Source organism: Anomaloglossus baeobatrachus, chromosome 8, assembly GCF_048569485.1.
Source record: "Anomaloglossus baeobatrachus isolate aAnoBae1 chromosome 8, aAnoBae1.hap1, whole genome shotgun sequence".
NCBI lineage: Eukaryota > Metazoa > Chordata > Amphibia > Anura > Aromobatidae > Anomaloglossus > Anomaloglossus baeobatrachus.
In genome coordinates this window covers 172875876-172898552 of record NC_134360.1, presented here as the reverse complement: position 1 = coordinate 172898552, position 22677 = coordinate 172875876, and the positions used below count along the sequence as shown (strand labels likewise).

The following is a 22677-nucleotide window of genomic DNA, read 5'->3' as shown; positions in this document are numbered from 1 at the left end:
TACAAAAGTGTGCATTTACAGTATGTAGTGATATTGCTGTGTAGTTACAAAATCCCCAAAACAGCTTTTAAAAAGAGAACCTGTCAGGTGGGAAAATGCTATTAACCTGAAAACGTAGGGTTAATCTGCAGGGTAATCGCATTCTAAAGAGGAGCGAAGAAGAAGAAGATGAAGCTGTTGCACACGCTATTGTATAAAAGGTGAGCTGGTCCAAGAACAGATGCTGGCACTCCGGACCCTTTTATACAAGGACCAATACAATAGCGTGAGCCACGACTTCATCTTCTTTGCTGATCCTTGATGGACTGGTTTACCTTTAGTGAGCACCATTATACAGAAAACTTGGTGGATTTCGGTTGCTCCTCCTTATCTTCGCAGCGCTGAACTAGGTAACACAGTAGTGCGGTACCGCATATGTTTCATACAATTGTAATAGCATTCTGAAAATGCCTGGCGCCTGCACATTACACCCCGCTGTCGGGAGGAAATTAACTTTATTCCTCCCAGCAACATTTCAGCTTCAGTCATGGAGGCGGTGCCGATTCAGTCACCGCTCTGTATATGGAGAGTGGCGGCTATGACCACACCCCCTGACAGCGGCTCTGCATTAGAGGAAGCCGCCGCTCTCCATACACAGAATTACTACAGTGTCAGTGGGTGCAGGGCTGAGGATGCAATACAGGCAAGTGCTCCTTGTAGTGCTGTCAATCACCACTAGGGGAGGGTCAGAGGATGTTAATGAGAGGGGGGTGTAACAATGCCGTTTCTACATTAAAATATCGTTTGTACCACAAGTATGACTTTTCATATGGGCTAAATCTCCTAGATAGATTAGGTATTGGTGGTGGCAGACTCCCATTAACAAACTGAAAGTACCCCTTTAACTCTTCGTAAAAAATAATTAAATAAAAAATTAAATGAGTGAATTAATCACAAAGGTATATTACAAATGAGATAAACACCAATGGAAATTCTTTGAAAATCTGATCAGTTTATTTTAAGCATAAGAACACGTTTTCCTGGAAAATCCCTGTGTTTCCAAATAAATATACCAGTGGAGCAGTGAAGGGTGGACATGGTGGGACGGGTTTCTACTAAAGTGCTTGAGCATATATTATGGATGCACCAAAATTGTGTGGTTTAATAAAGCCTGCATCTTGGAGGGTTTGGTCCGTATCAGGAGTAATCCTACATCATTTTCAGGAGACTGATGAATCTACATTTGGTTTAGGTGATATATTAATAAAAATGTGGAGTTGGTGCATCCCTAGTATACCGCTATATCACTAGTGAGAGTGGCACAGTAACACAATGGGACAAACACAAAGCACTGTGCGCTGCCACCTAGACCGGGCGGCTGCTTCAGCAGTGAGGGCTATGGATTCTTCACATATTGTCTATGATGACAGATATGTTGAGCTGTCCTCCACATTTATCTGGTCGAAACTAGAGGGTTCCACAGCAAACAGTCTTAGCATATCCAGTTCTAGGGGATGCATGCAGCCGCTTATCACCAGGGAATGAAGAGGACCTCCAAAATCAACAGTGCTGAGTTGCTGCAGAGTGCCCGCCGCTAGATGTTGGTCAGATGCCCCAACTCGGGCCAGTCCCACGCAGATGGTGTTCTCCGTTAGAGCTGCGGATCACAACAAACATTATTTATATCACAATGATGTTGCAATGCAATCTCATATTTAGCAACAACAGAATAAGGAAACACAAAAAAATGCATGCAACTCACTCAGGGAACCCCAAGACTACACAGATGTGGATGATTAATGTGCAGCATGCTATATATCTAACATGTGTTTCCAATTTTCTTAGACCGTAATTATGGTAGACAGCATTTTTATAATTAGTAGTATTAATACAATTATTACAGTATAACTTTAGGTAAAAGTATGATGCCCAAGTGGCCAAAAAGTATTGATAAAACTTTAAGGCCCTGTGCGCACTTGCCGGTTTTTGCCGGAGATTTCCTGCGGTTTTGCTGCATGTTATGTTCATAACATCTCTGCAGTGATTCACCAGCAAAACCTATGGGAAGAAAAATGCTGTGCGCACTATGCGGATTTTGACAGCTGCATGTGTTGCTGCGGGATTCCCGAAGCAAAAACAATTGCATGCCACCACTTTTCCGCACGTCGCTGCGGGATTTCACTCCATTGACTGCAATGTAATCATGAAATCCTGCAGGGAATAACGCAGGCAGCAAATTCTGTGCGGTTCATTGCGTTTTCCTGCGTTATTCCCTCTGGTATTTTGCGGTTTACCTGCGGTAATGTTCATCACTGCCTGCGGTTTGCAGGGAAGAGATGTCATTATGACAGGAAGAGGAAGCGGAGCAGAGAGTAAACACCCACATCACAGACACACACACACACATCACAGACATAGATTACACACACACACACACACACACATCACACACACAGAGACATATAGAATACACATAGAAAGCAAACGGACATATAGAAAAAAAAAAAAAACACGTGGGCTCCGCTGTATTTTTACCTTCCAGCCAAGGTAAACACACAGCGGCGGCCCGGTATTCTCATGCTGGGGAGAGTGAGGGCCAGGGTTAATGCCCCCTCCCGCAGCTGAGAATATCAGCCCGCAGCTGCCCCGGGACTGTCACATCCATTATGTGGCAGTATCGGAGTGTCCCCGGCTCTTCCCCTTCCACGAAACACACAGCTCTGGCGTAATCCACGTCCTCCAATGCTTGCATCCAGCCGCGACAGTCACATACTGAATGCAGCCTCGCAACGAGACAGCAGAGGTAACCACAGGGCATTTCCCACGGCCGGTAATGTGAACACACATTACCGCTCGGGAGAAATGCAGCGTGTGCTCACAGGGACTCTATCTATCTATCTATCCCTCCCTCTATCTATTCTTCTATCTATTTATCTGTCTGCTATCTATCTCAGAAGGAAATTACTTTTTTTTTTTTCAATGTGCTTTATTGCATTGAATGCATTAAAGCACATGTACCAACCCGCATGCGGCAAAACCACGGTAATACCGTGAACAATACCGCGGTAAAACCGCAGCAAACCGCATGTGGTTTTCGGGTGCGGTTTGCCGCGGATTTTTACCGGGGGTGCAGTAATCTATCAGACCCTGCGGAATTTTCTTAAGAAAATTATGTTTTCCAGTGCGCACAGGGCCAAAAAAGGACATTCTACCATTTAAAATTGGCAAGATCAAATCCATTTAGTAATAAGCCAAGTTTGGACTTTTCTTTAGTGGCTGATAATTCTAGGTATTAAAGACGCACTTCAAGATTTTTATTCTACATTGTAATTGTACCCCTCCCCCCACCTGACAGTCTTTTGCACTCTACACTTCTTACATAGTGTCCTTACTTCCATGTAGTTCAATCCCATTTTCTTCCTTTCAACCTCTATTTTGAGTCCTACATCTCACCATGCATTTTATCACTCTTTGCTCTACTATCAATCCCATTATGCATCATTACAGCGAAAACTAGTACCAATACTCCTTGGTACGCTTGACTCCAGCTGCATTAATTCCCTATGCAGCTGCTGAGCACTGAGCTTTTTCTGGTAGCCCTATACAAAATGATTGGCGCTTAATTTTGGAATCTGAATAAAAGTGCTCCATTGGAAAAAAAACCTCACGATTCTGCAGATGGTGCAGGTCCCAGGAATTGGAACCCCACGGATCAGTAAATTATCACCTATCCTGGAGATAGGTGATGACTAGTGAGGAGCGGACTCGCAGATAACCGGGACAGGCTGATCCCGGTGATCTGATTTCTAAAATCCGGTTCCGGATTCTGGTCCCATATAAATCTACAGGGACCAGAATCTGGCGATTTAAAAAATGGTGGTTAAAGGGATAGGGGGATGGGAGCAAGCACGCTATACTTACCTAGTCTCCGGTATGGCTGTAACTGCTCCCAGGCCGAGCATTTACTTCTGGTGCCACGCATTAGGCTCATTGAATATGTACTGCTTGTCCAGCACACCAGCATCTTTGATTAGTTGCATTTAGACACACCCCCACCCTGAGTGATAGCATGTCTGACACTTCCAATCACAGATGCTGTGTGTATCTATCGTGGTATAAATATAAATAAAATATTTGGCGTAGGGTCCTCTCATATTATGATACCAGCACAGAGAAAGCATATGGCCACAGGCTGTAGTCCCCAGCCGTGCACCTAGCTTGACTGTGTATCAAAATAGAAGGACCCGCCTGGGAATGTCGCATCCATTAGATATGACAAGCCCAGCGACTTACCCAGATCTTTCCGATTGCCCTGGTTTGGTGGCAATTGGGGTAATATAAGAGGTTAATGCCAGCCCAGCCCACAACTTCCACTAAGCTCTAGATTAGTAATAGCAGGCATCTATGAGACCCCCCCATTGCTAATCAGTAAGTGAAAGTAAATAAACACAAACTGTTAAAAAAATCCTTTATTTGGCATAAAAGACAAAAAAAGACCCTCTTTCACCACTTTATTAACTCAAAAACACCCCTGTAGGTGTGACATAATCAACATGAGGTCCCGCAAAATTTCTTTACGCAGCCAAAGAACAATGACTGCCCGCTGTAACTGCACAGGCTGAGACTGAATGTGACGTCACTCAGGCTATTTACCGTCACAGGTGGGGGATGTGATCGCATATCACCTGAGTGACGTCACCACTGATCGCGCCGCTCACTCTCTTCCAGAAGCTCACAGCCAGTCTCTGCCGGAAGCTCACAGTGGGAGGTCATTGTTCTATGGCCGTGCGCTATGAGTTCACATGTGGCAGAGCCGGGACCATCGTGGGACCTCGTGTGGATTATGTTTGACCTGCAGGGGTGTTTTGGGTTTAATAAAGTGGTGAAATACGGTGTTTGTCTTTTATTCCAAATAGAGGATTTTTTCGGTGTGTTTGTTTTTTTTTCACTTACAGATTAGTAATGGGGGGGTCTCAAACGCTTGCCATTACTAATCTAGGGCTTAGTGGGGGCTGTGGGCTGCCATTAACCTCTATATTACCCTGATTTCCCAGCACCTGGGCAAATCGGGAGGATCTGGGTAAAGCACCCGGTTTGTCGCTTGCAGGCTGCTATTTTTAGGCTGGATTTCCACAGCCTGAGGATACTAACCCCCAGCTGTTGGGCTTTATCATGGCTGGGTGTCAAAATTGGGGAACCACATGCTGGTTTTTAAAATTATTTAAATAATGGAAAAAAAAAATGCATGCGGCTCTTTTTATTTTGATACACAGCCAAGATAAGCTCATGGCTGGGAGCTGCAGCCTGTAGCTCTATGCTTTATCTCTGCTGGGTATCATAATATGGGAGTACCATACGCCAAATATATTTATTTTTATACAACGCTACTTACCCGCAGACTGCGCCGGTGAGTGGTTGCAGTCAAATGCTGTCACACAGGCTTGAGGCGCGTCTGACTGCAACCAATCACAGAAGCCAGGACGGCCGGTGGGCGGGGAAAGCAGTGCATATGGATTAGCAATAATGAGCAGCCCAGGAAGTGAAGGAGAGGCCGCGGGAGCAGTGTACAGCCAGGCTGGAGCCTCGGTAAGTATGAAGCCCTTGCCTCCTTTTTATTTTATTTATTCTTCCTTTTTTAATTTCCTAAGTGCCGGATCTGGATCAACACCCGAAATTTGCAAGGCTTTTTGTAAACTCATCCTTGCAGTGTGTAATGGGTTAATTGTTGGTCTGCAGGTGGATACGCCAGCACCCACCCACGTCAATAAATTAAATATTTCAATATTTGTTTTCACTTCCCCTTACATCTAAATCCTTGGGTGCACATGCAAATCCTATCTATTTTCGGTAAAATCACAATAAAATCATTTCTTCTGGACAGTCGTGTGATTAAGGCAATAGTAAGAAAGGTTCTTGTCACTTTTCACGTAATATTGGATGTCATTCTTCCAAGAGGAGGAGATGAGGGCAGACATGTCAGTTCCTCTGGGAGATAAGGAGGTGTTTATGAATAGCAATTTCTGCCTTTTCGTCTAAGGTTGGAGGAAGCCCATCCTGTGGTGTGTCTGTCTGTCTTAAGGGCCTGGGTGTGCCGCTGACTTCATGCAGGATGGGCCATTTGCACGCCATAAGGATATGAATGTAATAGGAAATAATGCCGCAAATAAGATGGGGTCATGTATCTGTAACGTCTATATCCAAGACAGAAAAAACCCTTGAAATCATCCACAGGAGGAATACTGAAACATTCTGTCTGAGCAGTATATCTATACAGACCAGCGTGCTGTATGTCTTGTATTCTGGCTTTTCCTCTGTGATCACACCGCACTGGTATAGCTGACACTCTAACATTATCAATCTACTGGAACGGATTTCATTTCAAGCTCCAATTTATTTCCATTTGGAAATTTTCCGGCCTGTGTTAATGTGGTTTTGTACTGTATGATGTTTTTTAGGAATTTCCTGAACCTGGTGTTGATCTGAGATTCGACTGACCGTGAATCACTTAAAATGGCAGTCAACATTTCACACATTACAGACGATCACATTTGCCATCACAGACCAACACAGTCAAACAGGAATGATTATTGTAGCCTGTATAAAAGCCTAGGAAGGGGAAGCAGCAGCTATTTTGGGGTGAATCTGGATAGTCAAAGTGCGTCACAGTTTAGACAAAGATAGGGAGCAAAAGTCATAAAACACTGAAGAAACTGTACAAAAACTGTGTAACAGCACAGAAGTGAAGAACAGTTACCAGCTATTTACTCATAGCTATATAAGCACTGAACACGTCACCAATTTTCTAACTAAATATATTTCTAAAGGTGCTATGACATGAATTTCTCACCAGACGTCAGTAACAACCCATCTAATCCACCCAGGTAAAGAAATCAAACAATAGTTGTCCAAAAATTTAGTGACAGAGAAAAAGTATTCAACACTCTTCCTGAAAATCAGGGCTGTGGAGTCGTAGCTCATTTTGGTGGAGTCGGAATAAAATGCACTGACTCAGACTCCTAAAATATATAATAAATTGGGGACAGTAGTGCAATGCAGAATGTGCTGAATATTTTACTAAATAATAACATTTAGTATAATGCTTATATGTAAGTGAAAAATGTATTGTAGTACAATGTGAACATCAGACATTTAATTATTTTTATGATACAATAATCAAGATATTTAGATAGAACATAAAAAAGAGAATTTTGTTACTTACCGTAAATTCTTTTTCTTATAGTTCCGACATGGGAGACCCAGACCATGGGTGTATAGCTTCTGCCTCCGGAGGACACACAAAGTACTACACTCAAACGTGTAGCACCTCCCTTCTAGCATATACACCCCCTGGTAGCCAGTCCTAGCCAGTTTAGTGCAAAAGCTGAAGGAGGACATCCACCCACAAGTAGAGACAGAGCAAAACCCGGAACAACCGGAACCTCTGTCTACAACAACAGCCGGTGATAACACGCGGAACAAGAAACCTGCCAACAGGCAACAGGGAGGGTGCTGGGTCTCCCATGTCGGAACTATAAGAAAAAGAATTTACGGTAAGTAACAAAATTCTCTTTTTCTTCATCGTTCCTTATGGGAGACCCAGACCATGGGACGTTCTAAAGCAGTCCATGGGTGGGAATAAACAGAAAAACTGAGAAGTAGGCGAAACCTAACTTCACAAATGGGCGACAGCCGCCTGAAGGATGCGTCTGCCCAAGCTCGCATCTGCCGAAGCAAGAGCATGCACGTGGTAGTGCTTCGAAAAGGTATGCAGACTAGTCCAAGTGGCAGTCTGACAGACCTGCTGAGCCGTAGCCTGGACCTGAAAGCCTAAGAGGCACCGACAGCTCTGGTCAAGTGTGCCTTGATCCCCGGCGGGAGAGGCATTTGAGTACACTGGTAGGTATCGGAAATGGCCAACCTAAACCAACGAGCCAGGGTCGGCTTAAATGCCGAGAGGCCCTTACGCTGACCAGCGGTCAGCACAAAGGAGAGGTGCACCACCTAAGAACAGCGGTGCGAGACACATAGATCCGGAGCGCCCGCACCAGATCCAGAGTATGCAACGCCCTTTCAAAGCGATGAACAGGAGCCGGACAAAAGGAAGGCAGGGAAAATGCCCCGGTTAAGGTGGAAGCAGCAACCACCTTAGGGAGAAAGTCCGGAGTCGGACGGAGAACCACCTTGTCTTGATGAAGGGAGGACTCCGAAGAGAGTGCAGCCAAAACAGAGACTCTCTTGAGGGAAGTTATGGCCACTAGAAAGACCACTTTCTGTGAAAGACTAAACAAAGAAACCTCCCTAAGAGGCTCAAAAGGGGGGTTTCCGGAAGCCGTGAGGACCGAATTAAGGTCCCAGGGCTCCAAAGGCCGCCGGTAAGGCGGAATGATGTGAGATACGCCCTGCATGAAGGAGCGCACCTGGACCAGCCGGGCGATACGCCGCTGGCACAACACTGACAGAGCCGAGACCTGTCCCTTAAGGGAATTGAGGGATAGTCCTAGCTGCAGACCGGACTGTAGAAGGGACAGGAGGGTCGGCAAGGCCAAAAGGCCAAAGGATACTTCCGAGCTCGAGTCATAGTGGAGATGACTTCAGGAGGGATACCAGAAGTCGTCAAGATCCATGACTCAAACGCCACTCCGTCAATCTGAGAGCCGCAGGTTCTGGCGGAAAGACGGACCTCGTGAGAGAAGGTCTGGACAGTCCGGGAGATGCCATGGCACCTCTACGGACAGACGGAGCAGGTCAGGGTACCAAGCTTGCCTGGGTCAGTCTGGAGTAATGAGAATGACCCGACGGCCCTCCTTTCTGATCTTGCGCAGGACTCTGGGCAAGAACTAGAGGGTGAAACACGTAAGACAGACGAAGCTGGGACCAAACTTGAACCAGTGCGTCTGCCGCAAAAACCTGAGGATCGTGGAGCCACGGTTTGACGGCTGAGACAATCTGCCTCCCAGTTTTCCACGTCTGGGATGTGGGCTGCGGATATGGTGGACTAGGAGTCCTCCGTCCACTGAAGAATGCGATGAACCTCCAACATTGCCAGGCGGCTGAGTGTCCCGCCCTGGAGGTTGATGTAGGCAAACGCTGTAGCATTGTCTGACTGGACTCGAATGTGCCTGGCCGCCAACGGATGGTGAAAGGCTTAGAGAGCTAGAAACACAGCTCTGATTTCCAGCACGTTGATCCAGAGGGCTGATTCGGACACAGTCCAAGTGCCCTGCGCTCCATGGTGGAGATATACTGCTCCCCAGCCGGATAGACTAGCATCTTGGTGAGGATCACCCGGGACGGAGCCAGGAAGGAGCGTCCCTGAGACAGAGGGGCCGAAGCCACCACTGAAACGAGCCCCTGGTCTGTGGCGAAGCCACCACCCCGTGGAAGGAGGAAGTCCGCTTGTTCCAACAGCGGAAAATATCCAGCCGCAGAGGACGCAGATGGAACTGGGCAAGGGAATCGCTTCCATTGACCCCACCATCTGATCCAGCACCTGTATTAGGTGCCTGATGGAACGACGTCGACCGCCAGCGGAGGGACTGCTGTTTGACTAAGGGCAGCTTTACAAGTGCCGACAGAGTCTCGAATTGCGTCCCTGGGTATGTGAACTTCTGGGTCGAAGTCAGAGTGGACTTGGACAGAATGACAAACCACCCGAATTGGTTAGAGTGGCGAGAGTGAGCGAGGCACTCCGCTAACAGTTTGCACTGGATGAAGCCCAGACTAGAAGGCTGTCCAGGACAAAAGGATCACTGCCAACCCCTAGAGGTGCAGGACCGCAATCACAGCTGCCCCGACCTTGAGAATACTCGAGGGGCCGTGGCTAACCCCAAGGGAAGAGCCACGAATTGGACCACTCTGATTGCAAAACGTAGCCAACGCTGGTGTGAAACTGCGATTGGCACATGCAGATAGGCATCTCTGATGTCGATGGATGCTAGGGAATCTCCTTGGGTCATTGATTGATCGCAGAGACTCCATGCGAAAATGCCGCACCTGAACATGCTTGTGAAGCTTGAGATCCAGGTCGGAAGGCACCGCCCTCTTCGGGTACTAGGAATAGATTTAAGCAGAAATCTCAGAACCGTTCCCAGTCGGGAACCGGTACAATTACTCCAGTGGCCTGCAAGAATGCCACAGCCTGTGAGAAGGCGGCGGCCTTGGAGCAGGGGGGAGTTGACAGAAAAAATCTGTTTGGCGGGCTGGATAGAATTCTATCCTGTAGCCGTGGGAGATGGTATCTCGCACCCACTGATCGGAGACGTGTTAAAACCATACGTCGCCAAAGTGGGAGAGCCTGCCACCGACCAAGGACGTTGCTGGCGTGGCCAGATAGCCAGGAGGAGGCTGACTTAGTGGCAGCATCTCCTGCGGTCTTCTCGTGCGCCATTTGGGTTTACGATCCTTGGCTGAGCCAGTGGACGAGGCCGAGGGCTTAGAGAACGATCAGATGGAGGAACGAAAAGAACGAAACCTCGACTGATTCCTGCCCTGGACAGGTTTCCTGGTTTAGGTTTGTGGCATGGAAGAACTCTTCCCGCCAAGAGCTTCCTTAATAATTTCATCCAGTTGTTCCCGAATAGTCTGGTCCCAGCAAAAGGGAGCCCAGCAAGGAACGTCTTTAGAAGCATCCGCCCTCCACTTCCGAAGCCACAGGAGCCTGCGGATAGCGAGGAAATTAGCCGAGGCCACCGCAGTGCGGTGAGAGTCTCCAGCATGGCAGACATGGCATAGGATGAAAAGACTGAAGTCTGGAAGTTAAGGCAACGATTTCGGGCAAAGAGTCCCTGTGAGGGAATGCATCTCCTCTAGAGAAGCAGAGATGGCTTTGAAAGCCGAACTGCTGCAAAAGCTGGGGAGAACGAGGCCCCTGCCGCCTCCATACAGATTTGGCCAGAAGGACAACCTGGCGGACAGCAAAGCCGTAAGTGAGGAGCCATCAGCCACTGATACAACGGTCCGGGCTGAGAGTCTAAACACCGGAGGGACCACCTTTGGTGAATGAGCCCACTCCTTGACCACCTCTGGTGGAAGGGGAAAACTGTCATCAGAACCACGCTTTGGGAAGCGTTTGCCAGAGCAGACCCTGGGCTTGGTCACAGTGGCCTGAAAACTGGAGTGGTTAAGGAACACACTCCTTGTTCTCTTAGGCAAGGTAAACTGGTGCCTTTTTGCCAGAGAGGGTTGCTCCTCTGATACTGGCGGATTGAGGTCCAGTACAGAATTAATGTACAGTGGGATCCTTAGAGAGGTGCCGTCAGCCACTGATACAACTATCCGGGCTGAAATACTAGACACCGGAGGGACCACCCTTGGTGAATGAGCCCACTCCTTGACCACCTGTGGTGGAAGGGGGAAACAGTCATCAGAACCACGCTTTGGGAGCGCCTGTCAGGACAGGCTCTGGGCTTGGTCACAGTGGGCTGAAAACTGGAGTGGTTAAGGAACACACTCCTTGTTCTCTTTAAGGTATACTGATGCCTTTCTGCCAGAGGGGGATACTCCCCTGATACAGGCGGATTGAGGTCCAGTACAAATATAATGGACGCAATCAAATCATTAGCATCTGCATCACCTTCGGACAGATCAATGGTACATTAAGTAGCGTCCGAGCCCCCAGTAAAGACATCCTCCTCGTCCAGTGAGTCAGCTCGTGAATCAGAGCTGCGGGACGGGGAAGGACAGGGGACCCTGCGTCTCCATTTTAGGAGGACGGGGACTGAGACCAGATGAAGAGTCCTCTGAGAGCTTTGCTGAGCGAGCCGTAGCAGCAGAAGTGCCCTGAGAAGGGGGCTAATGCATGCTCAGCACCACCGGAGCCGGAGCAGCTGGAGGGACCACTGTGTTTATGTGCTCAGTACAGGCAGTACGAGTCTACATGCAGTGCATATTAAGAACAGCCTTGCAGCCTTGCTCTGATGTGAGACATGCTGCAGAAGTGGGGGCTCTGTGAGGGAATGCATCTCCAGAATGTCCCCCAACAGAGTATATAAACAGAGAATATAAGCAGCTGCACAACTGGAGGTTGTGGCTTGCCAGACCGTTTAACATACATTTCTGTGCCCTACAGTCCCCCAGCCCAGGCCCCCATTTGTCACAATGTGGTATCTCTGTGCCTATGCAGACATTGAGAACGCTGAGAAAATGGCGACCGGAGCGAGGAGAGGGGGCGGGGCGTACTCAGAGCGGGCAAATGAGGTATACAGGGGAGGGAATCTTTCCTCAGTGAGGAGTGTCCGTTCCCTGTGCTGAACAGCCGCTGGGCGGAGCCGCACTGTCCCACTGCATGACTAACATGCAGGGGCAGTGAAACCGAAACTAGGCCTCAGGCGAAGCCGGGGCCTAGATTTAAACATGCGGCCAGCGTGCAGGCACCATCGGCGCGGTTCTCCAGTGAAAACTGGAGAACCGGACGGAATGTTACCACAGTCATATAACACACTCCCCCCAATAAATAAAGTACAAGGGACCCATGGAAGGACCACTTTCTGTGGTAAAAACGTCTCAATACTTAGCTTTTGAGACGCAGGGCCAGGTCCCTGGGGGGGGGGGGTTAAACGCTCCGTCCGGCAGAATCCTGAACAGGGCTGCGGATGGAGACCGGTCCTGAACAGGGCTGCGGATGGAGACGGTTGCAGTGAGAACCGTGATGGCTCCCACTTCAAGCCAGAGCCCCAGGGGATGGTGAAGGAGCGCGGCATGTGAAGGCTCCAGCCTTGTAAAATCAACCTTAACAGCACCGCCGACACAGTGGGGTGAGAAGGGACATGCCGGGAGTCCAGATTGGACCCGCTTTTCTTCCAAATCTTTGAAATCCAAAAAATCAAAAATCAGAGAATGCATGTGTGTGTGACCTGAACACAAAGCATTGAAACTGGCTAGGACTGGCTACCAGGGGGTGTATATGCTAGGAGGGAGGAGCTACACGTTTGAGTGTAGTACTTTGTGTGTCCTTCGGAGGCAGAAGCTATACACCCATGGTCTGGGTCTCCCATAAGGAACGATGAAGAAATATATTTATTGGAATACAACTTTAGAAGACAAAAAACTAATAAATTGTAAATATGTAATGCAATATGTAATATTATATATACACATACACACACAAGATATATATGTAATCTACTGTATATTACATAGTGTATTAGATATTTACAATTTATTACAGTTTGTGTTCTAAAGTTGTATTCCAATAAATATATTTTATGTTCTATCTAAATATCTTATAAAATATATAAAAATTATTAAATGTCTGATGTTCACATACACATGTTCATGTACTACAATAAATTTTTCCCCTAACTATAAGCAATATATGTAGGAGTCGGAGTCAGTGCAAGAGAAATTGAGGAGTCGGAGTCGAAGGTTTGGTTTACCGACTCCACAGCCCTGCTGTCAATTATCCTTTGTTGGTGATGACAGCTTCAAGATGCCTCCTGTATGAAGAAACTAGTTGCATGCAATGCTCAGGTGTGATTTTGGCTCATTCTTTCATACAAACGCTCTTCAAATCCTGATTGTCCCGTGGGCTCCTTCTGTGAACTCTGAGCTTTAGTTCTTTCCATAAATTCTCTATTAGATTCATGTCCGGTGATCGGCTCGGCCATTCTAGCAGCTTTATTCTCTTTCTCTGAAATCAATTGAGAGCTTCCTTGGCTATCTGTTTGGGATCATGGTCTTACTGAAATGTCCACCCTCATTTCACCTTTATAATCCTACTAGATGGCAGATTTTTACCAAGAATATCTAGATACATTTGTTCATTCATTTTTCCTTCAATTATATGAAGTTTGCCAGTGCCGTATACTGAAACAGTCCAACACAATGATGTTTCGCCTCCAAACATCACTGTTGGCATGGAGTTTTTGGAGTTATATGCAGTGCCTTTTTGGCCTCCAAACATGGTGTGTATTATGGCACCCATAGAGTTCAATTTTGGTGTCATTTAACCAGACTATATTACACCAGTATTTCACAAGCTTGTCTAAATGTTGTTGAAAAAAAACTTTAAAAATACTTGAACATGTTCTATGTTCAGCAATGAAGTCCTATGTGGTGAGTGGCCATCGAGGTTGAGTGCATTACTTATTATTTTCTTTGAAACAATTACACCCACTTATTCCAGGTGTTCCTGTCGCTTTGCAAAGGTTGTCTTTGGCTCTTAGAAAACTCTTCTGTTAATTCTTTTGTCTGAAATCTTGCGGTGAGCCAGTTTGGTTTTATTCATGGCCAGTTTATTGTCAAATTATGTTCTTTCCACTTCTAGATTATTGCCCCAACAATGCGCACAGTAGTTTAAAAATTCTGTAACTAATGGTATCAGTATGTTTTGCAACAATAAGATTGTGAAGGTCTTAAGACAGCTCACTGGTTTTACCCATCATGAAAGGTTTCTTGTGTGGCACCTTGGTAATAAGACACCTTTTTGTTGACCATCAGTTGAACCAGCTGATATTATTTTTCCCCAAGTGGCAGGATTACTTTCTAATTACTGAGACTTCAGCTGGTGTCATGACTTTCCATGGCCTTTTGCACCTCTTTTTCTTCATTTATTGAATACTTATTCCCTGGGTCATTTCTCATAATTACTTTAGAGATATAATTACTTAGAAAATTGGTGACGTGTTCAATACTAATTTCACCTGCTGTATGTTGAGATCATGGTGATATTACTACAAATGTATTTGAATTAAGGGGACTATCAGCACAGAATGACTGTTCAGACCAGTAAAGGTGCTCTGTGCATCATGGACTAGCCAAACATTTAACTGCCCCTTCCCATCTGCTTGTTTTCCAACTATGTCCGACATTCTCTGGCTCTATAAAAGGCAGAGCTGTCAATCACAGAAGAGATGGGTGGAGATAGGTGTATAACAAGCAGATGAGAAGGTGCACTTAAACGTTCGTGCCATGACAATGTTGCACAGAGCACCTGTACTTGGTTTGAACAGTCATTCTGTGCTTATAGATTCCCTTTAAAGAGCTTCAAAAAGGTTGGATAGTGTTGTAGGAAAGCGCAGAGAGATACACACGGTTTTAAAGACAATTGGCAGTTTTATCAATTTGTAGCAAATCAAATTTTTACAAAATTTTGGCAACTATACATGTAGCAGATTTTCTGTACACCCCTTATATCTAAGTGAACATACCCTTAAAGTAGGTTCAGATGCCGCAGATCTGGAGCAGAAAATTGCCGACATTTTAAAACAGAAACATTATGAATGATATTTTCAAAATCTCATATTTGTTAAAGAGACCCTGTCAAGTCCAATATGCACCCAGGACCATGAGCAGTACTGGGTGTACATTGCTAATCCCTGCCTAACTGTCCCTGTATCTGGTAGTATGGATAAAGAGATCTTTAGATAAAGTATTTCTAAACATCTTTTATCGTATGCTAATGAGCAAGGGGATTAGTCCCCTCCCTGGGAGTTAGTTCCCCTGGCCCCATTATCATGTTAGTAGGTCCTGACTTCAAACTGAAGTAGTGCGCATGAACCAAACTCCGGGGTAATGTGCACTGAGCCGAAATCCAGAGTCGGGCAGCATTGGTAGCAGAGAGGGGAGTGAGATCATTCTGTGTCTCTGCACGTTCATTAGCATGATAGAATGCCCCTGAGGGTGTGCTATCATTATAATGGGGGTGACTAGCCAAGGGAAGTAACACCCAGGGGACCTCGCTCATTAGCATAAGATAAAACATCTTTAGAAATACTTTTTCTAAAGATCTCCTTATCTATGTTAGTGTATACAGGGACGGTTAGGCAGGGATTAGCAATATACACCCAGAACTGCTATTGGACCTGACAGGTTCCCTGTAAAGAGAAAATAGTTTTTCATCATGAATTTCAGCTACGACAATGTAAAGCTGTAAATCCACATTATTTTTACATCAAAATCCGCACTGTTTGATGTGGATTTTGCAGCTGTAGATTTGCTGAGGAAAATTCCCAGGAGATATGTAATTTCTGGACATAAATCCTGTCTGTAACATGACCTGCAATAGGCAACACAAAAAAAGTGTTGTGTAGGGCACTGTTTACATTGACATGATTTCTATTTCCATAGCATGCATGACAGGTTTGTCGGAATCTGTTAGATTAATCCATTTTTTGTTTATCAGTGAGACTCGCAGAGCATTGTACACTACTCTCATCCTTATCAAAGACCATGAATGCCTGATGGATTGAGGTTAATGGAAGTGTGACCAGATCACTACTGATCTATCAGAAATCCTGTACAAATGGACACCATAGTGTGAACAGAGCCTGAATAAAACTCTCTTACATTATTAAAGGCCATCAGTTTTCAGGTGATATTCACTATACGTGAATCATGCAGGCTCGTTATACTCACCCAGTTCCTCTCCCAGTTCCCTCCTGTTCTGTACAATCTGCAGAAGTTGCTCTGCTGCTTGGTTTATGCTCATGTACCGTGGGGGCTCAAAAATCTTTTTCCCTCTGAAATAGAAGAATAACAGATAATCTCTTTCTATATATAGAATAATACATGTATGTGTATCGTGAGATTGACTGTACGGTATAATAGCATCATCAATAGCACCTGATGAAGACGATCTTTCGATCATTAGATACAGACATAAATCACCTTTCAGGAGCTGATCACACACAATATTCCACCATCAAGGCAACAACATCTAACATACAACTCACAGTCACTGAGATATAGGTGTATTTCGCCCTGTGACTCCACAGGATGGCTCATCTCAAGGGGTTTTCCACCATTTGGTACATATGTTGGAAAACTGGAGAGCTCCAGTATAAACATATGTCCACAAGGGATTGAAATGCAGGGATAAGTCTACAAAATCACAGCAGATTGCAATAGTAGTGAAGTGGATGAGGGCTGTGTATATTCCTGCACGGATATTGATCTGTGGTGCAAATTCTTACACTTGGCCATTATTGCTCCAAAAAGAGCATGAAATGAGTCACACTTTGGGTGGAGAGCATCCAAATACATACGAGAGATGTGCGTTCAGACCAAAGGGTGACTGGAGCACAAAAAATCTCCCCACAAACAAAGGGGGACACTATAACAATGGTAGGCAATAGAACTAGTGAGAGGGTTAGGCCTAAGCCACACGGCGAGAAAATCGGTGCGGGTGGAGTGCGATAAAACATCGCATTCCCCTCGGACCAATTCTAGCCTGTGTGTCAGCACACATGAGCGATTATTTTCTCAGCCCTAATCGGACCGAGAAAACAATCGCAGCATGCTGCGATTGTAAGCTGAGACTCTTTCTCTTGCACCCATTCAAGTGAATGGGGCGAGAGAAAAATCGCACTGCACTCGCGGTACACTGGTGTACTGCCAGTGCAGTGCGTGAATGGCAATAGCAGACTACAAAGGAGGGAGAGAAATCCCTCCCTCCCCTCCTCCGTGCCAGCCCGCCCCCGCAGCTGAGGTCTGCTCGCATGATCGGACCTCAGATGCAGGCACACTCGTATGACACTCGGCTCCTGCTGTACTGGCAGTGCGAGCCGAGTCTCATGCGAGCATCGCAGTAGTGCCCCGTGTGGCCCCAGCCTTAGTTGCGACAACTCCTATCCTCACCTGCAGCTGTCCCTACACTCCTAACCAGGCCCTATACAATTTCCTCAACTGTCGCTAACCAAGAACCTGTGATCCTGAGAATAACTTTAGATGTCCTGGCTACTGCGCTGGCAGGTTAGGGACGCTAGCCCCACCCCTGCACTAATAGGACACAAGAGTAGGTAAGACAAACAGGCGTGACAGCAACAAAAAGGGTAAAGTTCAACTATGGGAGAATTCCTCAACAGAACCTTCCACCAAGGCGGCCAGAATACAACTGGATTGTATAATCAGCAAGGATTGCTGGGAAATACAAATACTTAAACCTAGAGGGACATGGCTACAAAGCAGCTGAAGCTGACATGCACTGCAATGAGCAGCTGGCAACGAAACGGACATTAACTCATTAAGAACAAAAAAAAAAGGAAACTTCGTTTAAGTGTAAAGCCCCAGATGGAAATGAGAGTCTAAAGCGATCACTAGTCTCTAAAAAACAGTGAGACTACAGTGACAAAATGGTTGTGGATTTTTCCCACTGACTTTTATTGGAAACTGAAAATATATCAATTCCTTGTATATTTGAGCCTTAAGTCTAGAAAATTGTCTAAAATAAAAAGTAAAGAAAACCCCTCAATTTCCTAGTCTGCTGCAGCTCCCACGCTGAGGCGTCCCTGGCCTTTCGGCTGACATCTGGTTATGGCCCCTTCCCAGGCTACAGCAATCACGTGTCGACACTTCACAGCTGGAGTTGGAAATGCAAGGACCATTGGGGGTCTGGAGGAACCTCATCATGGGAACTGCTGATGGTGAGAATATGGATTTTTTTTCTCAGTTCAGCTGTTTTGAGTTTGTAGAAGAAAATCTGCCCCCAAAATGAGCAACGATGGATAGAGACTTTGGGACAAATTAGTTGGAGAATTACCCAGAGCAAATCTGACGTGGAGGTAGGGTAACCAACTACTCAAATTGTTCCCATGTTGTATTTTGTAAACTTTCTATTGTCCCTAAAATGCTACCAGCATACAAAATGCAGCGTCACCGATACCATGATCACAATAATGCACTGTCCACATAGTCATCATGTGCATCTCCAAATCACGGCAGCGACTGTTTAAAACCTGAATAGCCGGCCATTCTCCGATTGTCCAGCAGAGGTCAGTATAATCATACATGGGATTTAAAAGGTACGGTACTTCTTTGGTGGGCTGCAGTCAGTATATGAGTTTTATACTCACTTCATAAGGTTCTCTATGGATTGCTCCTTCACCTTTATATCTGTAGCAAAAAAAAAAAAAAACAAAAAAGGGTTACCAAACACAGAAAACCAGAATATACTCTCTAAAACGTAACATTTATTGATTCCATTAAAATACTAATACTGAAAACTGGAATAATATCCAAATATATAAAAGAGGACATCAACAAGTTGTGATTTGTGATAATTCAGTGAGGTCCTGATATGGGGCAGTGGGCAAGGGGTGTACACCACCTGTTGTATTTAAATTATTAACTGGGTATTATAATGATGAAATAAGGGGATCTAATATTCCCTGATGTTAAACCCTACCTGGCAACGGAGGTCAATAACACCTTAATTTTTTGGGTGACCCCCGTTCCTCGGCGGCTAGCCCTAATTGCCCCTGTCACTATTACTGACCTTAACCCCCACCAGGTGCAATGTGCTGGGGTGCATACTCAGTCATGTGTCATAGGTCATAAATCATAATGGTAATAACAATTAAGCCCAAATTTCATGTAAATAGTTGAAATTTCAATTCTCAGTTTCTAAAAATTACCTATATGGCTATGTAACTGGGAACATACATGAAATTAAGGGTCTATGCAAAAGATGATGGACCTGTGGTCCTAGTACTTATCCTGCCAGGACTAACTTGATCCCAATCAACCACATTGCACCTGGTGGTGGGTTAAGGTCAGTAATAGTGACAGGTGCAATTAGGGCTAGCCGCCGAGGAACGGGGGGCACCCAAAAAATTAAGGTGTTATTGACCTCCGTTGCCAGGTAGGGTTTAACATCAGGGAATATTAGATCCCCGTATTTCATCATTATAATACCCGGTTAATAATTTAAATACAACAGGTGGTGTACACCCCTTTGCTCACTGCCCTATATCAGGACCTCACTGAATTATCACAAATCACGACTTGTTGATGTCCTCTTTTATATATTTGGATATTATTCCAGTTTTCAGTATTGGGTTAGTATTTTAATGGAATCAATAAATGTTACGTTTTAGAGAGTATATTCTGGTTTTCAAGTGATCCTCTTTTATATAAATTGAAATTGGTTGACTATTACCAAACACAGAGTAAGGATACATACAAAGAAGATCATTTCATGCATGCTTCAATTCTACAAAAGCATATGAAAACGTGGCACAACATAAGGTGCTGTACAAATCTCTTTAAACGGTCGCAGCCATATGCACTCAGTGGTGTGAAAAAAGGTGCCATACTTAAGGTTAAAAAGTAAATAGTGATGGGAACACCGAAGTTCTGCACTAAAAACTAAAGTGAAACTGAAAAGTGACCACCCCGCTCTCTCAACATGACCACTCAGCACATACTCGCACTCTTCTATGTCCCCTTATTAGTTGTATGTTGTGCTGTTCTTCAGTAAGTAATCCTGGACATGTATGATTGACCACAGGGATTGATCTTTCCCTTCAATCCCCTAAAGGCTTTCTTTGCACAATAGTTGGGGGGGGGGTGGCCCACACAGTCCTAAAAGTGCTGATGGGGGTCACACTATGGAGGGGCTCACCCTTTTACTAATACTCGGACTTTCATTTATTGAAAAGATTCAGGGTTAATAATAGAGGAACGACACAAAGCTGTAAGAAAAGGTTCCCCAGAATCGTCAGTTCATGGTGATTTATTTTCTTAAAGGGTTGGAGCAATCTTAATTTTTCAGGAGCGCACCATTACCCAGCCTCCTTAGAAGCACTGCACATGATCGGCCACCTTAATTCGACTGCAGTGTTCACCTTGGAAAAACCTGTAAACTAATCACTGTACTGCAAACACAGAGTCTAGTAAATTAAAGGGAAAGATCAACCCCAGAATGATGATGCGCTATACATGTATTACCCAGTAGGCAGAGCGTGTGCAGGCCACTCAGTCGGTTCCTCCTGATTTTGTCGTAAAAGCTCTCTGGTTTCCACGTGTCAGTCCAGAAAACAATGGAGGCTGTCTCCCCGAAATTGTAAAGCTGCAATACAGAATACATTAGAAAGAATGAAACTTACTTCATACTTATTTTGACTTCTTAGAGAATCTATTATTATCTCCAGAATTATTATTTCCATACAGATATAGGGGTAGTCTGCAAGTAAATAGCATTTAAATCATGCTTGGCTAGCTTACTGAAGAAGCAGCTGCAGGGAGAAAATGACATTTTATTCTCCCTGCAGCTGCTCGCTACCAGACTTTGGTGCAGTGCAGAAACTGTGATAGTCACAGCTCACTACACAGTGCACTGTAACCACTCCCTGATACTTTGACCGCTTACTCCACTTAAAGTGCAGAGTAGTGATTACAGCACTTACTGAGTGAAAGCGAGTGGCCACACTGGGGATAGAAATGAATCTTTTCCCTGCAGCCACTCTTCCAGGAAGCCTACCAGACATGATTTTAAATGTATTTACCTTTAGCATATCAGCAGGAAAATAGTATTTCTAGAGGTGACAAGTTCACGTTAACTGTGAAAGTGTAGTATCACCACTACATCCCACTGCAAGTCAGGAACAACATTCTGTATTTCCTTCCATTGGTAACACTCTTCTGCATGCACTTGATCCTGAAAGCACCACACACCAGTGTTTTGTTTTTTTTTACAGCTGGAGTGGTACTTTAAACCGACGTTCCTTGCCCCGGTCTTACACTCACACATTTCAACGTTTTTGGCGCCGCTCCAGTGCATCCAGTGCATCTCTATGAGAGCCAAAAGAAGGCCAGAAAGAGGCTCTCAGAGATGTAACGAGTGGTGACCTCAGGCAGCTCCATGAAACACCGGAGCTGGGATCAGGGACCTTAGATTTAAGAGCTGAAACTAAAAAACCTGCTGAAGTGGTGCTTTAAAAGGTTACCTGGCTTCTATAATATGATACAAGTAGGGAGACATAGCAGAACATGTGTAATGTGTAGTGCTTGTGTAAGGCTCAGACACAGATGGGATGGGTTACATAACGGTCATATTTTTCTATAGACAACATAAGGATATAACTAATGCAGCGGTGCGGCTTTTACATCACTGCTGTCACAATGGTGCAGGGATCTGGCGGGAATCGCTCTGATCTGATACCAAAGTCCCTGCTGCTCATAAAGGGAGATATTTGTGGAATAGATCACATTAGACTATTGTAAATAATGGGAATCTGTTATAAATGATTGAAATCTCAAAAAAGCATAACCGTTGTTTAAAATTGTATGTGTTAACCCCTTCAGCCCCGCGGCACTTTCTGTTTTTGCGTTTTTGTTTTTTGCTCCCCTTCTTCCGAGAGCCGTAACTTTTTTATTTTTCCGTGAATCTTGCCATATGAGGGCTTGTTTTTTGCGGGACAAGTTGTACTTTTAAATGAAACCAGACGTTTTACCAAATGGTGTACTGGAAAACAGCAAAAAAATTACAAGTGTGGAAAAACTGCAAAAAAAGTGTGATGGCACAATAGTTTTTGGGATGTTTTATTCACGGTGTTCACTATATGGTAAAATTGATGTGTGGGTATGATGCCTGAGGTCGGTGCGAGTTTGTAGACACCAAACATGTATAGGTATACTTGTATCTAAGGGGTTAAAAAAAATTCACACGCTTGTCCAATAAAAGTGGCGCACGTTTTGCGCCATTTTCCGAAAACCGTAGAGTTCTCATTTTTTGGGATCTAAAGTGACAGCTTATTTTTTGTGTCTCGAACTGTCGTTTCTAATGGTACCATTTTTGCGCAGATGCTACGTTTTGATCGCCTGTTATTGCATTTAGCGTAAAACTTGCGGCGACCAAAAAATGTAATTTTGGCGTTTGGTAAACGGCGTAGTGGCAAAAAAATTCCAATCAGAATAATTGATTTTATATTTTGATAGATCGGGCATTTCTGAACGCGGCGATACCAAATATATATATGTATA

At 45.0% G+C, this 22677-nt stretch overlaps 1 protein-coding gene across 1 annotated transcript in view; it reads right to left on the bottom strand.

The window, feature by feature from the left end:
* Positions 1–971: 971 nt before the first annotated feature.
* The window catches only part of DPH5 (diphthamide biosynthesis 5), a 67418-nt gene continuing 45712 nt past the window's right edge, over positions 972–22677 (bottom strand). Inside the window, exons 4-7 of the mRNA XM_075320977.1 lie at positions 20644–20764; positions 18768–18807; positions 16333–16436; positions 972–1636 (exon numbers count right to left, since the gene is read on the bottom strand). Of these exons, the coding sequence (XP_075177092.1) occupies positions 1398–1636; positions 16333–16436; positions 18768–18807; positions 20644–20764 (504 nt within the window). The 3' untranslated portion in view covers positions 972–1397. The remainder of the gene's footprint in view (positions 1637–16332; positions 16437–18767; positions 18808–20643; positions 20765–22677) is intronic.